This window comes from Erinaceus europaeus, chromosome 8, assembly GCF_950295315.1.
Source record: "Erinaceus europaeus chromosome 8, mEriEur2.1, whole genome shotgun sequence".
Taxonomy (NCBI): Eukaryota; Metazoa; Chordata; class Mammalia; order Eulipotyphla; family Erinaceidae; genus Erinaceus; species Erinaceus europaeus.
This window is the reverse complement of record NC_080169.1, coordinates 125584614-125603790: the sequence shown is the minus strand read 5'-3', so window position 1 is coordinate 125603790 and position 19177 is coordinate 125584614. Positions and strand designations below refer to the sequence as shown.

The window sequence follows — 19177 nt, the reverse complement described above, 5'->3', positions numbered from 1 at the left end:
GAATGGTCCTGGGAAATCATCCAGTCCAGGTCATAAATCAGAAGAATTATGCTGGGAGCGGCGTGGCAGGTCCCCAAGTGGTCCCTCATCCTGGAGCACTGTGGCAGGTCCCCACGTGGTCCCTCATCCTGGAGCAGTATGGCAGGTTCCCACGTGGTCCCTCATCCTGGAGCAGTATGGCAGGTTCCCATGTGGTCCCTCATGCTGGGAGCAGTGTGGCAGGTCCCCACGTGGTCCCTCATGCTGGGAGCAGTGTGGCAGGTCCCCATGTGGTCCCTCATCCTGGAGCAGTGTGGAAGGTCCCCACGTGGTCCCTCATCCTGGAGCAGTGTGGCAGGTTCCCACGTGGTCCCTCATGCTGGGAGCAGTGTGGCAGGTCCCCACGTGGTCCCTCATGCTGGGAGCAGTGTGGCAGGTCCCCACGTGGTCCCTCATGCTGGGAGCAGTATGGCAGGTCCCCACATGGTCCCTCATCCTGGAGCAGTGTGGCAGGTTCCTGTTGTTTTTGACGGGCTATGTTGTTTTCACCGGGCTGGCTTCACGGGCGGGTAACAGACGACCAGGGACTCATGGTTGAGCTGTAGGCAGTATCTCTTTATTCATGCAGGACGCAGCACAATCTAAGACGAGCTAAGTTAAACTCAAAGTACAGTACTGTAAAACTCACAATGCTGTCTTTATATATACTTGCCAAGTAAGGTGGAAACAGGATGTGACATAGAGAGGGTGGAGAGAAAAGTGACTGATGAAAATCAGAGTGTGACAAAGAGGGGGCAGATTAGGCGAGAATCCTATCACTGAACCACAAATGCCCTGGAGGGAGGGTGGAACTTGTTAACAGTGGTTATGTAAATAGAATGAAGTGGTTATGTAAATAGAATAGTGTTAAGCAGGGGGGATTTAAACCAAATGAAACAGAAGGGGTCTCATGCATACCAACAGGTTCCCACGTGGTCCCTCATGCTGGGAGCAGTGTGGCAGGTCCCCACATGGTCCCTAATCCTGGAGCAGTGTGGCAGGTCCCCACGTGGTCCCTCATCCTGGAGCAGTGTGGCAGGTCCCCACATGGTCCCTCATCCTGGAGCAGTGTGGCAGGTCCCCACGTGGTCCCTCATGCTGGGAGCAGTGTGGCAGGTCCCCACGTGGTCCCTCATGCTGGGAGCAGTGTGGCAGGTCCCCACGTGGTCCCTCATCCTGGAGCAGTGTGGCAGGTCCCCACGTGGTCCCTCATGCTGGAGCAGTGTGGCAGGTCCCCACATGGTCCCTCATGCTGGAGCAGTGTGGCAGGTCCCCACATGGTCCCTCATCCTGGAGCAGTGTGGCAGGTCCCCACGTGGTCCCTCATGCTGGGAGCAGTGTGGCAGGTCCCCACGTGGTCCCTCATCCTGGAGCAGTGTGGCAGGTCCCCACATGGTCCCTCATCCTGGAGCAGTGTGGCAGGTCCCCACGTGGTCCCTCATGCTGGGAGCAGTGTGGCAGGTCCCCACGTGGTCCCTCATCCTGGAGCAGTGTGGCAGGTCCCCACATGGTCCCTCATCCTGGAGCAGTGTGGCAGGTCCCCACGTGGTCCCTCATGCTGGGAGCAGTGTGGCAGGTCCTCACGTGGTCCCTCATCCTGGAGCAGTGTGGCAGGTCCCCACGTGGTCCCTCATGCTGGAGCAGTGTGGCAGGTCCCCACGTGGTCCCTCATCCTGGAGCAGTGTGGCAGGTCCCCACATGGTCCCTCATCCTGGAGCAGCGTAGCAGGTCCCCACATGGTCCCTCATGCTGGGAGCAGTGTGGCAGGTCCCCACGTGGTCCCTCATCCTGGAGCAGTGTGGCAGGTCCCCACGTGGTCCCTCATCCTGGAGCAGTGTGGCAGGTCCCCACATGGTTCCTCATCCTGGAGCAGTGTGGCAGGTCCCCACGTGGTCCCTCATGCTGGGAGCAGTATGGCAGGTCCCCCCGTGGTCCCTCATGCTGGGAGCAGTGTGGCAGGTCCCCACGTGGTCCCTCATCCTGGAGCAGCGTAGCAGGTCCCCACATGGTCCCTCATCCTGGAGCAGCGTGGCAGGTCCCCACATGGTCCCTCATCCTGGAGCAGCGTGGCAGGTCCCCACATGATCCCTAATCCTGGGAGCTCCACATATGGACCCACCACACTGCTCCTAGGACAGAAGGATCCAGCCTTGTGGGGACCTCGGTGGGGAGCTTTCTGGGGCATGAAGGCTCTCTCTGTGTGCCCCTCAGTCTCCTGGGAGCCGTGAGGGGGAGGTCTGGCCCCTGGGTCCTCCCCTTGTCCCACCCCCAGTTCCTGTGGGTAGTGAGCTGCAAAGTGGATATTTTGAATGGTGGAAAGGCTTTGCAGATGGGTGAATGTTCTGGAAGGAATGAAAAGAGCAGGTCCTCTCTGGGAGTGGACAGCATCCCTGTGCAGAGCCCTGGGGTCAGTCCTTCTGGTGGGGAGGCCATTTGTGTTGGTGCAGCTGACCTGTGAGCGGTGAACAGGCCTGGCAAGTGACTCGGAGCAGCCCTCGGCTGTTTGAGGGGCCTCACCCTGCCCCGTGGACTGGTGACAGGCACTGGCGCACATCATCTTCACGTCTCTCACCATGTTGACTGACGTCACACCACCCCTGGTGCATGTCTCAGATAAGGCAGAACCCCAGCCTTCAGCTCTGAAGCTGCTGGGCCTCTGCTATCAGGAGTAGGGCTGCTGTACCCACCTCTCAGCTGCGGTGTCCTGCCCAGACCTCACCTCAGGGCTGCGGGTGCCCTGACCTGACCTCAGTCTGGGGGTGTCCTATCCTGATATCAGTCTGCGGGTGTCCTGTCCGGACCTCAGTCTGCGGGTGCCCTGCCCTGACCTCAGTCTGCAGGTGCCCTGCCCTGACCTCAGTCTGGGGGTGTCCTGCCCTGACCTCAGTCTGCGGGTGTCCTGTCCTGACCTCAGTCTGCGAGTGTCCTGTCCTGACCTCAGTCTGCAGGTGTCCTGCCCTGACCTCAGTCTGGGGGTGTCCTGTCCTGATATCAGTCTGCGGGTGTCTTGTCCTGACCTCAGTCTGCGGATGCCCTGCCCTGACCTCAGTCTGCGGGTGCCCTGACCTCACTTCAGTCTGGGGATGTCCTGCCCTGACCTCAGTCTGTGGGTGCCCTGCCCTGACCTCAGTCTGCAGGTGCCCTGACCTCACTTCAGTCTGGGGGTGTCCTGCCCTGACCTCAGTCTGCGGGTGCCCTGACCTCACTTCAGTCTGTGGGTGTCCTGTCCTGACCTCAGTCTGTGGGTGTCCTGTCCTGACCTCAGTCTGGGGGTGTCCTGTCCTGACCTCAGTCTGGGGGTGTCCTGTCCTGACCTCAGTCTGCGGGTGTCTTGTCCTGATCTCAGTCTGCAGGTGTCCTGTCCTGACCTCAGTCTACAGGTGTCCTGCACTGACCTCAGTCTGTGGGTGCCCTGCCCTGACCTCAGTCTGCGGGTACCCTGACCTCACTTCAGTCTGGGGGTGTCCTGCCCTGACCTCAGTCTGTGGGTGCCCTGCCCTGACCTCAGTCTGCGGGTGCCCTGACCTCACTTCAGTCTGGGGGTGTCCTGCCCTGACCTCAGTCTGTGGGTGTCCTGTCCTGACCTCAGTCTGCGGGTGTCCTGTCCTGACCTCAGTCTGGGGGTGTCCTGTCCTGACCTCAGTCTGCAGGTGTCTTGTCCTGATCTCAGTCTGCAGGTGTCCTGTCCTGACCTCAGTCTACGGGTGTCCTGCACTGACCTCAGTCTGTGGGTGTCCTGTCCTGACCTCAGTCTGTGGGTGTCCTGTCCTGACCTCAGTCTGCGGGTGTCCTGCACTGACCTCAGTCTGCGGGTGTCCTGTCCTGACCTCAGTCTGCGGGTGTCCTGTCCTGATAATCAGTCTGCGGGTGCCCTGACCTCACCTCAGTCTGCAGGTGCCCTGCACTGACCTCAGTCTGGGGGTATCCTGCCCTGACCTCAGTCTGCGGGTGTCCTGTCCTTACCTCAGTCTGGGGGTGTCCTGTCCTGACCTCAGTCTGCAGGTGTCCTGTCCTGACCTCAGTCTGCAAGTGTCCTGTCCTGACCTCAGTCTGCGGGTGTCCTGTCCTGATCTCAGTCTGCAGGTGTCCAGTCCTGCCCTCAGTCTGCGGGTGTCCTGTCCTGACCTCAGTCTGCGGGTGTCCTGTCCTGACCTCAGTCTGCGGGTGTCCTGCACTGACCTCAGTCTGCGGGTGTCCTGTCCTGACCTCAGTCTGCGGGTGTCCTGTCCTGATAATCAGTCTGCGGGTGCCCTGACCTCACCTCAGTCTGCAGGTGCCCTGCCCTGACCTCAGTCTGGGGGTATCCTGCCCTGACCTCAGTCTGTGGGTGTCCTGTCCTTACCTCAGTCTGGGGGTGTCCTATCCTGACCTCAGTCTGCAGGTGTCCTGTCCTGACCTCAGTCTGCGAGTGTCCTGTCCTGACCTCAGTCTGCGGGTGTCCTGTCCTGATCTCAGTCTGCAGGTGTCCAGTCCTGCCCTCAGTCTGCGGGTGTCCTGTCCTGACCTCAGTCTGCGGGTGTCCTGTCCTGACCTCAGTCTGCGGGTGTCCTGTCCTGATAATCAGTCTGCGGGTGCCCTGACCTCACCTCAGTCTGCAGGTGCCCTGCCCTGACCTCAGTCTGGGGGTATCCTGCCCTGACCTCAGTCTGCGGGTGTCCTGTCCTTACCTCAGTCTGGGGGTGTCCTGTCCTGACCTCAGTCTGCAGGTGTCCTGTCCTGACCTCAGTCTGCGAGTGTCCTGTCCTGACCCAGTCTGCGGGTGTCCTGTCCTGATCTCAGTCTGCAGGTGTCCAGTCCTGCCCTCAGTCTGCGGGTGTCCTGTCCTGACCTCAGTCTGCGGGTGTCCTGTCCTGACCTCAGTCTGCGGGTGTCCTGCCCTGACCTCAGTCTGCAGGTGCCCTGTCCTGCCCTCAGGGCTGTGTGGTTCTGGTTTCATCTGGGTATAAACTCCCTGCAGAACATTTTCAGCAGCATCTGATTGTCTGACACCTGTGGCATGGCTTGGCCTCGGTTCTGCTGGCCTGCTGTGTAGACTCAGCACAGCCCAGGAGGCAGCCTTCTGTGTAGACTAGCACAGCCCAGGAGGCAGCCTTCTGTGTAGACTAGCACAGCCCAGGAGGCAGCCTGCTGTGTAGACTAGCACAGCCCAGGAGGCAGCCTGCTGTGTAGACTAGCACAGCCCAGGAGGCAGCCTGCTGTGTAGACTAGCACAGCCCAGGAGGCAGCCTGCTGTGTAGACTAGCACAGCCCAGGAGGCAGCCTGCTGTGTAGACTAGCACAGCCCAGGCCAGCCTGCTGTGTAGACTAGCACAGCCCAGGCCAGCCTGCTGTGTAGACTAGCACAGCCCTGTGTGGGTACTCACGTTGGGTGGCTCCAGCCAGGAGGCAAGTCACCTATCTTCCCTCTCTGGCTCTAAGGGACCCAGAGATTCAGAAAGGAAGACTCGGGAGTATTTTGGTGCAAACACTTGTTTTATTTGAGGGTGGGCTTGGGTATATATAGAAAGTTAAACAAAGAACATTTTCAAATACGTCAGAAATTACAGGTTTCTTAAAAGTCAGCTTGCCCCCATGGTAGGGGGCTGGTATGACAAGAATTGATGCGATACATGTCCTGTCTGCCCCAGCCGGCTGCTGGTGGCCATGTCCTGTCTGCCCCAGCCGGCTGCTGGTGGCCATGTCCTGTCTGCCCCAGCCGGCTGCTGGTGGCCATGTCCCCTCTGCCCCAGCTGGCTGCTGGTGGCCATGTCCTGTCTGCCCCAGCCGGCTGCTGGTGGCCATGTCCCCTCTGCCCCAGCCGGCTGCTGGTGGCCACGTCCTGTCTGCCCCAGCCAGCTGCTGACTCCGTGCTGTGAGGCCCAGGGCTCTGGAGCAGGACTACCTGCCAAGCTTCTCCCCACAGCCCACTGGCCTCTGCTGGCCACAGCAGCCCCTCCTTCAGACTCAAATTGACTTTGTGGTCACATCTCAGACACCAGATTGCCACAAAGTGTAACTGCATCAGCCTCCTGCTTCCCCAAGGACCTGAGGACGGATGCCTCCTGCTCCCCAGAACATCTTCCTCCCATCAAGTGTCCTACTGGGGACTCAGAGCTCTGCCCCCTCCTGCCCACCCTCTATAGTCACTGAAGCATGAAGACCCCTGCCCGTCTAATCTGGGTGGCCCAAGACCTCCCGTGGACATGTCCTCCCCACTCACAGACACTGCAGCCTGAGCCTTCTTGCCAAGGGGAGAGGCCACGTCTTTAAGTGAGTGTTTCAGTGGAGGCTGAGGACGCCATGAGGACACCAGAGCTGGGCACTGTGCTGCCATCTCTCCCTGCAGGACCAGGAACTCTGTGTCACAGCACATCCTGCACTGTGGTTTCAACCCAGTGGGGCTTTTGTAAATCTGTAGCTACAAATAGTGTGACAAGGCTTTCAGAGAGGAGACAGCCCCTCCTGCAGCTGCTCTCCTTGGAGAGACTCAGTTCTTCCGGCCCTTTCTCTGCTGCTTCTTTTCATTTTTCTAAACAACACCCTGCATGGCTCTGTCCTTTCTCCCTGGCTTGCACCCTTGTCCTGCTCAGAGTGAGACTGTCTCCACTAAGGCTCTTCTCCACCCCTCCCCGCCGCCCGCTCCCTCCCAGGACCCCCACCCTGCCCAGCTGGCCTGGATGCACAGGGCTTGGGGTCCTGCCCTGTGAGCTTATGTCATCTTGCCCGAGAAGGAATTCCGGAGGTTTCTACACCCCGAGCCCCAGCATTAGACTTCTGAATGTGGGTGGCTGAGTGGGGGCCTGGCACCTCCAGACCCTCGGGCCCCTCACCCTGCCAGGCCTGGGCCTCTGGGCTCCCTGTCTGACCCTCATGACACAGGTGGTGCTGCCCTCAGGTCTCCTGTCCCCAGGAGGCAGGGGACACTCAGAGAGAGACCCACACCTCCCACCCGGCTGCTTCCTGCCCTCAGACTCAGCTTGATGCTGGCTGGCCCATTTGCTGAAGTTTCAGTGAAACACAGTATTTAAGAGGTCAAAAAGTAACATGGAACAGCCTTGGATTTGTAGTGAAATGCCCTGTGTCTGACTGTGGCTGCCTCAGGCCTGTGTGGCCTGGCAGCTCTGTGTGGAGGCCTCACCTGAGGGACCTGACAGCTCTGTGTGGAGGCCTCACCTGAGGGACCTGGCAGCTCTGTGTGGAGGCTTCACCTGTGTGGAGGCCTCACCTAAGGGACCTGACAGCTCTGTGTGGAGACCTCACCTGAGGGACCTGGCAGCTTTGTGTGGAGGCCTCACCTGAGGGACCTGGCAGCTCTGTGTGGAGGCCTCACCTGAGGGACCTGGCAGCTCTGTGTGGAGACCTCACCTGAGGGACCTGGCAGCTCTGTGTGGAGGCTTCACCTGAGTCAGGCCTCACCTGAGGGTCCTGGCAGCTCTGTGTGGAGGCTTCACCTGAGTGGAGGTCTCACCTGTGTGACCTGGCTGCTCTGTGTGGAGGTCTCACTTCTGTGGAGGCCTCACCTGAGTGGAGCCCTCACCTGTGTGACCTGGCTGCTCTGTGTGGAGGTCTTGCCTGTATGGGGCCTCACCTATATGGAGGCCTCACCTGAGTACAGGCCTCAACTGTAGGACCTGGCAGCTCTGTGCGGAGGCTTCACCTGTGTGGAGGCCTCACCTATGGGATGAGGACAAGCCTGTGTGGAGGTCTCACCTGTGTGTCCTGACAGCTCTGTGTGGAGGCCTCACCTGTGTGGAGGCCTCACCTGTGGGATGAGGACAGGCCTGTGTGGAGACCTCACCTGTGTGACATAACAGCTCTGTATGGAGGTCTCACCTGTGTGGAGGCCTCACCTGTGGGATGAGGACAGGCCTGTGTGGCCATCCCTGGAGGTGCTTTGGTCAGGACAGTATCACAGAGTCATTGGTCACCCCAGGAAGGTGACTAAGATCCCTAGTGTGGCATCTTCATGCTGAAATCAGCTGGGTCTCAGCAGGTAGCTTCAACTGGAAATGATCCTCCAGGCCAGATGGCCTGGGTACAGGGGTGTTGTTTTCGACGGGTTATGTTGTTTTTGCCGGGTTGGCTTCACGGGCGGGTAACAGACGACCAGGGACTCATGGTTGAGCTGTAGGCAGTATCTCTTTATTCATGCAGGACGCAGCACAATCTAAGACGAGCTAAGCTAAACTCAAGGTACTCTAAAACTCACAATGCTGTCTTTATATATACTTGCCAAGTAGGGTGGAAACAGGATGTGACATAGAGAGGGTGGAGAGAAAAGTGACTGGTGAAAATCAGAGTGTGACAAGGAGAGGGCAGAGCAGGCGAGAATCCTATCACTGAACCACCAATGCCCTGGAGTGCTTTATGTAAATGTAAAAGTGATTTATGTAAATAGACCAAAGCTTTGAATGGGATTAAATCTATCCCTATATAGGCATATGGTTAAGCAGAAGCCAGGGGGAGCTGGCATACTATCCAACATCTCCCCCTTTCTTTTTAACTATTTGCCATAGTATTAGGAGTGTGGGGTGAACAGAAACGTATATCGTACAGGTGTTTTCAAAAGAACTGGCATAAGACATGGAAAACAAAATAGGCGAACAGCAATAACCAGCGTGATGCCAAGGGGAACATTTCTTGCCTCAAAGGGCAAGGCCTAGCAGGCGAAAGGGCATTTCTTGCCTCTGGGAGCGCTTCATGCCTCTGGGGGCATCTCTTGCCTCAAAGGGCGTTTCCTGCCTCTGTGGGCATCTCTTGCCTCTTGGGGCGCTTCATGCCTCTGTGGGCATAACCTAATAAGGAGGGGGAGTTTTCTGCCTCTGGGGCAGAGCCTGCAGGCAAGGGGACTTGATCTATAAAGTCTCAAGGCAATTGGCTGAAGTTAGTCTTTGAGAAACACAGCAGCGTGTACCAGTAAATCCGATGGGGGTGTCAGTCCAAAGTAGCTGACCACAGAAGAAAATGCCAGAGGATGAAACGCTGCACGTCTGTCTCGATGGGGAAACAACACAGGGGCTTCCTCCTCCAGGGCCCCTGAAGCCCTCAGGAGCCCTGACGTGGGGCAGGGGTGTGAGAGGTGTACACTCCCCCGCAGCCAATGCTGTGAACATATGAGCCTGACAGCTTCTCCCAAGCCCCTTGCCCGTCCTGTGACAGGGAAGCAGTGAGCAGGGGCTTGTGAGGCTAATGGCTTTCTGCTTTTATTTATTTACTTGGATAGAGACAGAGAGTGACAGAGTGGAGAGAGTAGTGCCTTTCTCTAAAGGCAGAGACACCTGCAGCCCTGCTCCACTGCTCATGAAGCCTCTCCTTTGCAGGTGGGGAACAGGGGCTTGAACCTGGGTCCTTGCACTTGGGAGCAGGTGTGCTCAGCTAGGTGCCCCTCCAGCTGCCCCCTCCCAGATTTTGCAAGGCTTTCGGGGCTGTGGTGCAGGCACTGGGGGCTGGCTACCTGCCTCACCCCTCTCTCCCTTGCAGCCTGCAGTGGGCTCTGGGACAACATCACGTGCTGGCAGCCGGCAGACATCGGGGAGACGGTGACTGTGCCCTGCCCCAGAGTGTTCAGCAACTTGTACAACAAGCCAGGTACCCATGGGGCGCTTCCGCTGGGGGCAGGGGACAGGCTGTGCACTGATGGGGCCCCACATGCAGCCAGGCAGGGCTGGGGTGTCCTGGGTGCTGGGCGCTGGGTGGAGGCAGGCAGGGGCCTGGCGCAGACAGAGGGTCCCTGGCAGCCCTTGTAGCAGTGCCCAGAGGAGTGGGCAGTGGAGCACGGGCTAAGCGCACATAGTATGGAGCAGGGTGTGGGCACGAGAAGGGTCTCTTGGACCCCGGCCAGAGCAGGTACCCACCAGGGCCCAGGAGCAGGTGCCCATCCACCCACGACGTCCACTTACCACCCAGATCCCTCCCGTACCAGCCCCTGCCAGCTCCCAGAGTCCTGTGGGTCTGGGGCCTCTGTCACCCGTCTTGCTCACTGGATGCCAGACATGCCTCTCAGCTCCCCGGAAGGTGACCTCTCTTTGCTCTGTGTCTTTGCTCTGTGTCTGAACACAGCAGAGGCTGAGGCTGGCTGGTGGCACAACTGGTTGAGCATACACATCACAATGCTCAAGGACCTGGGTTCAGGCCCCCGTCCCCACCTGTAGAGGGGACAGTTCAGGAGTGGAGAAGCAGGGCTGCAGGTTAGTGTCTGTCTCTCTGTCTCCCCCTCTCTATTGTCCTCTCCATTTCTCTCTGTCTCTAATAAAATGACTCCAAGAGTCAAAAAGAAAGAAGAAAGAAAAGATTTTCATAAAACAAATGAAATTACCCAAAGCAGAAAGCAAAAGACGCTACAGAATTTCCCCTCACCTGCACCTCTTCCCTCCCCTCCCCTCTCTCTTCTCCATCTCCTCACCATCCATCTCCTCCGTCCCTCCCCTTCTGCCCCTCCCTCCATCCCCTCCCTTCCATCTCCATCTCCTCACCATCCATCTCTTCCATCCCCTCACCTCCATGTCTTCACCTCCACCTCCCACCTCCTCTACCCTTCCATCTTCTCACCTCCCTTCCCTCACCTGCATCCCCATCTCCAGCTCCTCGTCCCCTCACCTCCTGTCATGCACCACATTCTCCTTCTGTCCTCTCACCTCCCTGGCCGCTGTCTGTCTCCACCCCCCTGCAGTCTCACCTCCAGCTCTGGGGGTGTGGAGGCAGCAGATGAGGTGCCTGGCTCTGTGAGGAAGCTGCTAAGCGCCTCCTACTAGTGTCTCCCTTGGAGCTGGGGTAAAGCCAGCTGTGGCTCAGGCTGTGTGCTGTACAGACTTGGGGTGCAGGCCCCCAGCTGTTCTGCTGTGCTGGGCCCCCTTTGAGGTGCTGACTCTACAGGGTAGCCGCCCCCACCTCCGAGTGGCAGGCTACTCCCACCTCTCGCTGTCCCCACCACAGCCTCTGGCGGAGGTGGCCTGGCCTGTGGGCCCGCTGGTCAGGTCCCGCTTGAACTGGTGGGGTGAGGAGTGCTGGCCCAGGTGGTGGCCCAGGTGCTGGCCCCGTCACGCCCCCCCATCCTGACTCAGCAGCCCAGTCTGCACCTTCCCTTCCAGGGAACATAAGCAAGAACTGTACGCGGGACGGCTGGTCGGAGATGTTTCCGGACTTCATGGATGCCTGTGGCTACCGGGAACCGGAGGACGAGAGCAAGGTGCTACCTTGAGGATGGGGAGGGCGGCGCTCTGTCAGGGTGGGGCTCCCGGCTCTCTCTGCCAGCCCCCGTCTCTGAGGATGGGATGGGTACCTCTCTCTGCCAGCCTCTGTCTCTGAGGATGGGATGGGTACCTCTCTCTGCCAGCCTCTGTCTCTGAGGGCAGGGTGGGTACCTCTCTCTGCCAGCCTCTGTCTCTGAGGGCAGGGTGGGTACCTCTCTCTGCCAGCCCCCGTCTCTGAGGGTGGGGCGGGTACCTCTCTCTGCCAGCCCCCGTCTCTGAGGGCGGGGTGGGTACCTCTCTCTGCCAGCCCCCGTCTCTGAGGGTGGGGTGGGTACCTCTCTCTGCCAGCCTCTGTCTCTGAGGGCAGGGTGGGTACCTCTCTCTGCCAGCCCCCGTCTCTGAGGGTGGGATGGGTACCTCTCTCTGCCAGCCCCCATCTCTGAGGGCGGGATGGGTACCTCTCTCTGCCAGCCCCCGTCTCTGAGGGCGGGGTGGGTACCTCTCTCTGCCAGCCTCCGTCTCTGAGGGCGGGGTGGGTACCTCTCTCTGCCAGCCCCCGTCTCTGAGGGTGGGGTGGGTACCTCTCTCTGCCAGCCCCTGTCTCTGAGGGTGGGGTGGGTACCTCTCTCTGCCAGCCCCCGTCTCTGAGGGCGGGGTGGGTACCTCTCTCTGCCAGCCCCCGTCTCTGAGGGCGGGGTGGGTACCTCTCTCTGCCAGCCTCCGTCTCTGAGGGCGGGGTGGGTACCTCTCTCTGCCAGCCCCCGTCTCTGAGGGCCTTAACTTTTTCATGCCTCTCTGTCAGGCCCATGGCTCTCTCTAAGGCCAGGCTCCCTTGGCTCTCTCTGCCAGGCCCTCATCTCTGCAGGCAGAACCCCGTGGCTTTCTCTGCCAGGGTCCCATCTCTGAGAGCAGGGGGTTCCCGGACTCTCCATGCCAGGCCCCATCTCTGATGGTGGGGTCTCTGATGGCGGGGTTCCCAGACTCTCCCTGCCAGGCCCCATCTCTGATGGTGGGGTCTCTGATGGCGGGGTTCCCAGACTCTCTTCCAGGCCCCAGCTCTGATGGTGGGGTCTCTGATGGCGGGGTTCCCGGACTCTCCCTGCCAGGCCCCAGCTCTGATGGTGGGGTCTCTGATGGCGGGGTTCCCAGACTCTCCCTGCCAGGCCCCAGCTCTGATGGTGGGGTCTCTGATGGCGGGGTTCCCAGACTCTCTTCCAGGCCCCAGCTCTGATGGTGGGGTCTCTGATGGCGGGGTTCCCAGACTCTCCCTGCCAGGCCTCAGCTCTGATGGTGGGGTCTCTGATGGCGGGGTTCCCAGACTCTCCCTGCCAGGCCCCAGCTCTGATGGTGGGGTCTCTGATGGCGGGGTTCCCAGACTCTCCCTGCCAGGCCCCAGCTCTGATGGTGGGGGTCTCTGATGGCGGGGTTCCCAGACTCTTTTCCAGGCCCCAGCTCTGATGGTGGGGTCTCTGATGGCGGTGTTCCCAGACTCTCTGCCAGCCCCATCTCTCACGGTAGAATTCCTGGGCTCTCTGCCAGGCCTGTGGCTCTCTCTAAGGTCCTGTGGACCCTTGCACAGTCCACTCTGCACAGTGACTTGGGAGCTGAGTGACTCATGCTGTGAGCTGTCACCATCTCAGGATGCTCCAGGTGCTCTGGGGGGGGGGGGGGCGGGGGGGGGGACAGGACACTTCCCCAGCCTAGGGAGGGCTCATCTCACCCATAGGAGGGAGTCTACCCTGAGCTTCTGTGTCTGCCATGTGGTCGCTGGAACCAGTTTCTCCAGCCCTCCGGCCCCTCCGGCCTTTAGCTGTGGGAACAAAAGGGGTTAGCTGCCAGGCTCAGCCTGGAGGCTCCACGGGGAGCACACTTGGGCCCCTGACCCGGCCGCTTATGTCCACCTCGAGATGGACTGGAGGCCCCACCTGGCTCTCCCTCCCTCCACCCTCCCCACACACCCCTGTGTCCAGCCCTGTGTCTGCTGAGTGGAGGCTCCACATGGTCTGGGCTAACAGAGGAGCTGGCTACACAGAGGGTCTTTGAAGACTTGTTTGTTTATGCTTGATTTTTAAGGTCTGCCTGTTTTCATTCGAGTGGAGAGCCCCACTCAGCTCTGGGATTGAACCCGGAGCCTCTGGAGCCATGGACATGCAATGCAGCGTGTTCCTGCTGGGCTGTCCTCCCAGCACAGCCTCCAGCACCCATCTGTCATGCTTCACCTGCCCTCTGCTGGAGGGACAGCCAGGCCACTACAGAGGAGGCCCCGTGGCCAGAGCGTGGGGGCAAGCCGTGTGTGTGGCCTCTGCAGACGGGCAAGAAGAGGGCTTTGCTCAGGGCCGGCCCTCCAGAGCTCCTGGCTCTGTCCTCAGGTGCTGCGGCCGGCCACATGTGGCTGTGGAGAGCCGGGGAGGGAGCTAAGAGCAGAGCTTTGGTGTGTTCTGGAACCCCAGAGCCCCTGGGTCCTCGCAGGGAGACCCCAAGGGCGGGATCCGGGTGCTCAGAGCTCAGAGCAGCCAAGCCCGGTTCTGGCCACATCTCCAGGCCCAGGAGTAGCGGTTTGGCTCATGGGCCATGTGCTCAGCGAAGGGGCTTGTTGTGGGTGGGGGTGAGGGCACACCCACTAGAGCGCACATCACACCCTGTGCCAGGTCTGCAGAGTCTGCACCCTCTGAACTCTCAGTCTCGTCCTGCCAGGCTGCCGGGGTCATGTGGGGAGTGGGTGCCCAGTGCTGTGCGTGACGTGAGGGAGGAGCTCTGGCAGGTGGCTTTGTCCTGAGCCCCGAGTCCCATCACCTCCTCACCCTCCCCGCCGCCAGCCTGTCTGGCTCTCTGCTCTCAGAACACTCGTCTCCCTGGTGCCGCCTCTGCTGGTCTCAAGATGAAGTGTGTCTGAGAAAAGCATCCGTGGCCAGGAGAATGAGATGCTACCAGGATCATGGGGGGCTGAGGCCCTGGGGGGCTGAGACCTTGGGGGACTGAGACCTTGGGGAGCTGAGACCCTGGGAGGCTGAGACCTTGAGGGGCTGAGACCATGGGAGGCTGAGACCTTGGGGAGCTGAGGCCCTGGGGGGCTGAGACCTTGGGGGGCTGAGACCTTGGGGGACTGAGACCTTGGGGGCTGAGACCTTGAGGGGCTGAGATCTTGGGGAGCTGAGACCCTGGGGGGCTGAGACTTTGGGTGGCTGAGGCCCTGGGGGGCTGAGACCTTGGGGGCTGAGACCTTGGGGGACTGAGACCTTGGGGGCTGAGACCTTGGGGAGCTGAGACCTTGGGGGGCTGAGACCCTGGGGGGCTGAGACCTTGGGGGACTGAGACCTTGGGGGCTGAGACCTTGGGGAGCTGAGACCTTGGGGGGCTGAGACCTTTGGGGGCTGAGACCTTGGGGAGCTGAGACCCTGGGAGGCTAAGACCTTGAGGGGTTGAGACCATGGGAGGCTGAGACCTTGGGGAGCTGAGACCCTGAGGGGCTGAGACCTTGGGGGGCTGAGACCCTGGGGAGCTGAGACCTTAGAGGGTCTGAGACCTTGGGGGCCTGAGACCCTGGAGGGCTGAGACCTTGAGGGGCTGAGATCTTGGGAGGCTGAGACCTTGGGGAGCTGAGACCCTGGGGGGCTGAGACCTTGGGGGGCTGAGACCCTGAGGGGCTGAGACCTTGGGGGGCTGAGACCCTGGGGAGCTGAGACCTTAGAGGGTCTGAGACCTTGGGGGCCTGAGACCCTGGAGGGCTGAGACCTTGAGGGGCTGAGATCTTGGGAGGCTGAGACCTTGGGGAGCTGAGACCCTGGGGGGCTGAGACCTTGGGGGGCTGAGACCTTAGAGGGTCTGAGACCTTGGGGGCCTGAGACCCTGGAGGGCTGAGACCTTGGGGGACTGAGACCTTGGGGGCTGAGACCTTGAGGGGCTGAGACCTTGGGGAGCTGAGACCCTGGGGGGCTGAGACCTTGAGGGGCTGAGACCTTGGGAGGCTGAGACCTTGGTAGTCTGAGACTGTGGGGGGCTGAGACCTTGGGGGGCTGAGACCTTGGTGGCCTGAGACCTTGGGGGGCTGAGACCTTGGGAGTCTGAGACCATGGGGGCTGAGACCTTGAGGGGTGGAGACCCTTGGGGGATGAGACCTTAGAGGGTCTGAGACCTTGGTGGGCTGAGACCTTGGGAGTCTGAGACCGTGGGGGGCTGAGACCTTGGGGGGCTGAGACCTTGGGGGGCTGAGACCTTGGGAGTCTGAGACCGTGGGGGCTGAGACGTTGAGGGGCGCAGACCCTGGGGGGATGAGACCTTAGAGGGTCTGAGACCTTGGGGGGCTGAGGCCTTGGGGGGCTGAGACCTTGGGGGCCTGAGACCCTGGAGGGCTGTGACTTTGGGGGACTGAGACCCTGGAGGGCTCTGACCTTGGGGGATTGAGACCTTGGTGTGCTGAGATCCTGGTGGGCTGAGACCTTGGTGGGCTGAGACCCTGGGGGGCTGAGACCTTGGGGGCGTGACCTTGGGTGGCTGAGACCCTGGGGGGCTGAGGCCCTGGGGGCTGAGACCTTGGGGGGCTGTGACCTTGGGGAGCTGAGACCTTGGTGGGCTGAGACCCTGGGGGCTGAGACCTTGGGGGGCTGAGACCTTGGGTGCTGAGACCTTGGGGTTGTGACCTTGGGGAGCTGAGACCTTGGGAGGTTGAGACCTTGGGGGGCTGAGACCTTGGGGGTCTGAGGCCTCAGAGGGGCTGAGACCTTGGGGGGCTGAGACTTTGGGTGGCTGAGACCCTGGGGGCTGAGACCTGGTGGGCTGAGACCCTGGGGGCTGAGACCTTGGGGGGCTGAGACTTTGGGGGGCTGAGACCTTGGGTGCTGAGACCTTGGGGGTGTGACCTTGGGGGGCTGTGACCTTGGGGGGCTGAGACCTTGGTGGGCTGAGACCCTGGGGGCTGAGACCTTGGGGGGCTGAGACCTTGGGGGGGCTGAGGCCTTAGAGGGGCTAAGACTTTGGGGGGCTGAGACTTGGGTCGGCTGAGACCCTGGGGGGCTGAGACTTTGGGGGGCTGAGACTCTGGGGTTGAGACCTTGGTGGGCTGAGACCCTGGGAGGCTGAGGTTTTGGGGGGCTGAGAACATGCGTGGCTGATAGCTTGGGGGGCTGAGACTCTGGGTCCCTGAGACCTAGGGAGGCTGAGACCTTGGAGGGCTGAGGCCCTAGATGGGGCTGAGTCCCTGGGGGGTGCTTACACCCTGGAGGATGAGGCCCCAGGGAAAGCAGAGACCCTGAGGGGGGTTGTTGAGACCTTAGATGAGGTTAAGGCCTTGAGGGAGCCTGAGGTCCTGGGTGCTGAGACCCTGTGGGGAGCAGAGACCTTGTGGTGGGGGTTTTGTGGCTGAGGCTCTGGGCTGTGGAGACTTGGCCTTTGGAGGGCTAAAGCTATGGAGAGTAACACCCTGGGGGAGCTGAGATATTACAGGGGCATGGCTGAGGCTCTGGGGTATTGAGACCCTGGGTGGGAGCTGAGACCCTGGTGGGGGTGACAGTGTGTCTTCTTTTTTGTGCACAATGTAGCCCTGGAATTGGACATTCTTCTTCTTCTAGCATTTGCCCTTCTTCCGTAGCCAGTCAACAGCATCAGGTTGAGCCTGATGTAAAGTTTCAAGACCTCCTTTGAATCTGGATGCCCCGACCAGCAGGGCGGTGAACAGGGGCTAGGAACCTGAAAGACCTGGAATGAAAGGAACACGAGACACGAAGAAGGACAGCAAGACAGGTTTCTGATCAAGCTGCAAAATTTTATTGTGTTCACAGACATTATAAGGCTTTGGGGAAGGAGAGGGAATGCTGGAGGAGGGGGGAGGGAGAGCAAACTTCAAAGCGGAATGTTCCTTGCAACAAATGGCGGAAACCATGTTTGTAAACACAGCTGTGTGTTGACTCACTTGATTACTGATTACTGATAAATGGTTTACCTGAGGGGAAATGGCCTGCCCAGGGGGGAATTAACACTTGTCTTGAGGGGTTCCATTGTCTCAAAGCTTATCATCTATCAAGCAGAGAAATGGCTCCTGGCATATCCTCCCTTTGTTATAATTTAAATTGAGGCTGGCAATTGGGGGTGAGGAGCGGAGACCCTAACAGCAGGTTTAGTGGGCATAACCAGAGGAGGGAAGTATTGACCCAATTCCTCCCGCGGGGTGGGTACAAAACCAATCTTCCCGTATCTTATAAGGTTAAGGCTCTCGGTGTCTTTTTGGGAAGGGAAGGCAGAGCCACGGTTTCTAGGGAAACAATTTTTGTTGCTGACACCAACCTCCATGCAAATCAGGTTTGCTTCACGGGGGACTCAGAGGCGGACAATAGGGTCCTCCCCCTGCAGTGCTTTGCCTTGCACCCCTTACTGGTGTCCTTGCCCTGCCAAGGTTGGATGTCTCGATGCATAATTCTGAGTTTTATGCCATCCGAAAAGGGGGTCTGTCATCCTCAGGTTCAGCCAGGCCTCTGTCAGCCAAATCAAGTCTGTGATAATGTATTTGCAAAGGTTTTGATGCCAAGGAGTCAATCTGCTGTTTTATAAAATCAGTAATCTTATTAAAAATAAAGGGTCCTAAGGTAATCATTAACAAAAGACTAATAAGGGTCCCATAAGGGGCTCTTTAGTGACTCAAGACTATTTGTGGTGGAGTCTATAACCTGTTGTAATTTGTCAGAAAATTCATGGGAGGAATATATAGAGTGTCCTAGCATGCCACCAGCAAGTCTAAGGGAAGCAGTCAGTGGATGTGATGTCCAGGGGAAGAAACACAGCACGTCTGGTCTTCTGGTCAGCACCAACTGATGAAATTTTTCTTCTTCATAGAGGGTCAGCTGTGGAACAAGCAAAACTAGGAGTCAAGGACCAGGTAGAGAAGAATTGACATGAAAATATAGGATGATGTTGTACCAAAATACAGAGGAGGTGCATACACATTAGAAGTTAAGGTGAAGTTCCTTGAACATCAAGGAATATTTTGAGAAAAGTGAGCAGTCAATAAACATGCAAAGATGAAGTCAGCAGTGGTAGGTCAGCAGAAAGAGAAGACTTGGATAAGCTGGTGAGGTTAGCTGGACTATATACTGCCATGGCGTCCTTTGTGGTAAGGACTTGCCAACAGGGACTCTGTGGATTTTGCAAGAGCAATGTCATCCACCATAATAAAAGGAAAACAAACATGGACATCCAGTGTTGAACAAAGAGAAAAAGAATATGTCTCTGTGACTGGAAAAGTGGGTGGCTTTGTCAATGAGATACAATAAATGGACAATTTGAATTTTTGTAAATATTAAGAAGGTTTAGTATGTTACTTCATTGACACTTTAGCCAACTGAATACTGGGGGGTGCGTTCCCCTTCTTTTTTTATTAATTAAGCTTAAGGGTTTTAGTTTTTCTTGTTTGAGCTGTAGCCCACATAAATTTAGAAAAAATACCAACTGAGAAAGAAAAAATGTTTTTGTTTACTAAACATGGGCAGGTGAATTACATCAATCTGCCAGAGAGCATTGGCTTTTATCAATGGAGATTAATCTTAAAAGTCTGAATAACGGGATCTTAATTAAACAATGCAGGAGCAAGTAAAGTGCTCTCACTATGGCAGGTCAAGCATTACAATTTTAAGAGGCTTGTAAAAAAATGAGAAAAATTTTAGGATATGAGTGACTTTAGGAGTCATCACACACCCATAAATAAAAAATTAAAAATGTTTAGTTTTAAATCTTACCATATGAGCAGTCAGTTCTTCATGAGCAGATGTACCTATAATTATTTACTTAGGGAGAGAACTTGTACCAAGTTGATTGATGATCTAATGGTTAGAATTGGCTTGAGTTCTTTCATATGATTTTAGAAGGCTCTTTATTAGAATATACCAATATGTTATAGAAAGTCAATACCTAATGTGTTGACATGATAAAATGTTTACCATTTTTAGCATTATTTTAAACTGATTAGACAGTTTAAGTACAATACTATAACTTTAGTTTACTAAGAT

General features: G+C 58.1%; 1 protein-coding gene across 1 annotated transcript in view; it reads left to right on the top strand.

The window, feature by feature from the left end:
• LOC132539820 (vasoactive intestinal polypeptide receptor 2-like) overlaps positions 1–19177 on the top strand; it is a 41777-nt gene that overhangs the window by 12188 nt on the left and 10412 nt on the right. The window contains exons 3-4 of the mRNA XM_060195750.1: positions 9478–9585; positions 11085–11182. Coding sequence (XP_060051733.1) covers positions 9478–9585; positions 11085–11182 — 206 coding nt within the window. The remainder of the gene's footprint in view (positions 1–9477; positions 9586–11084; positions 11183–19177) is intronic.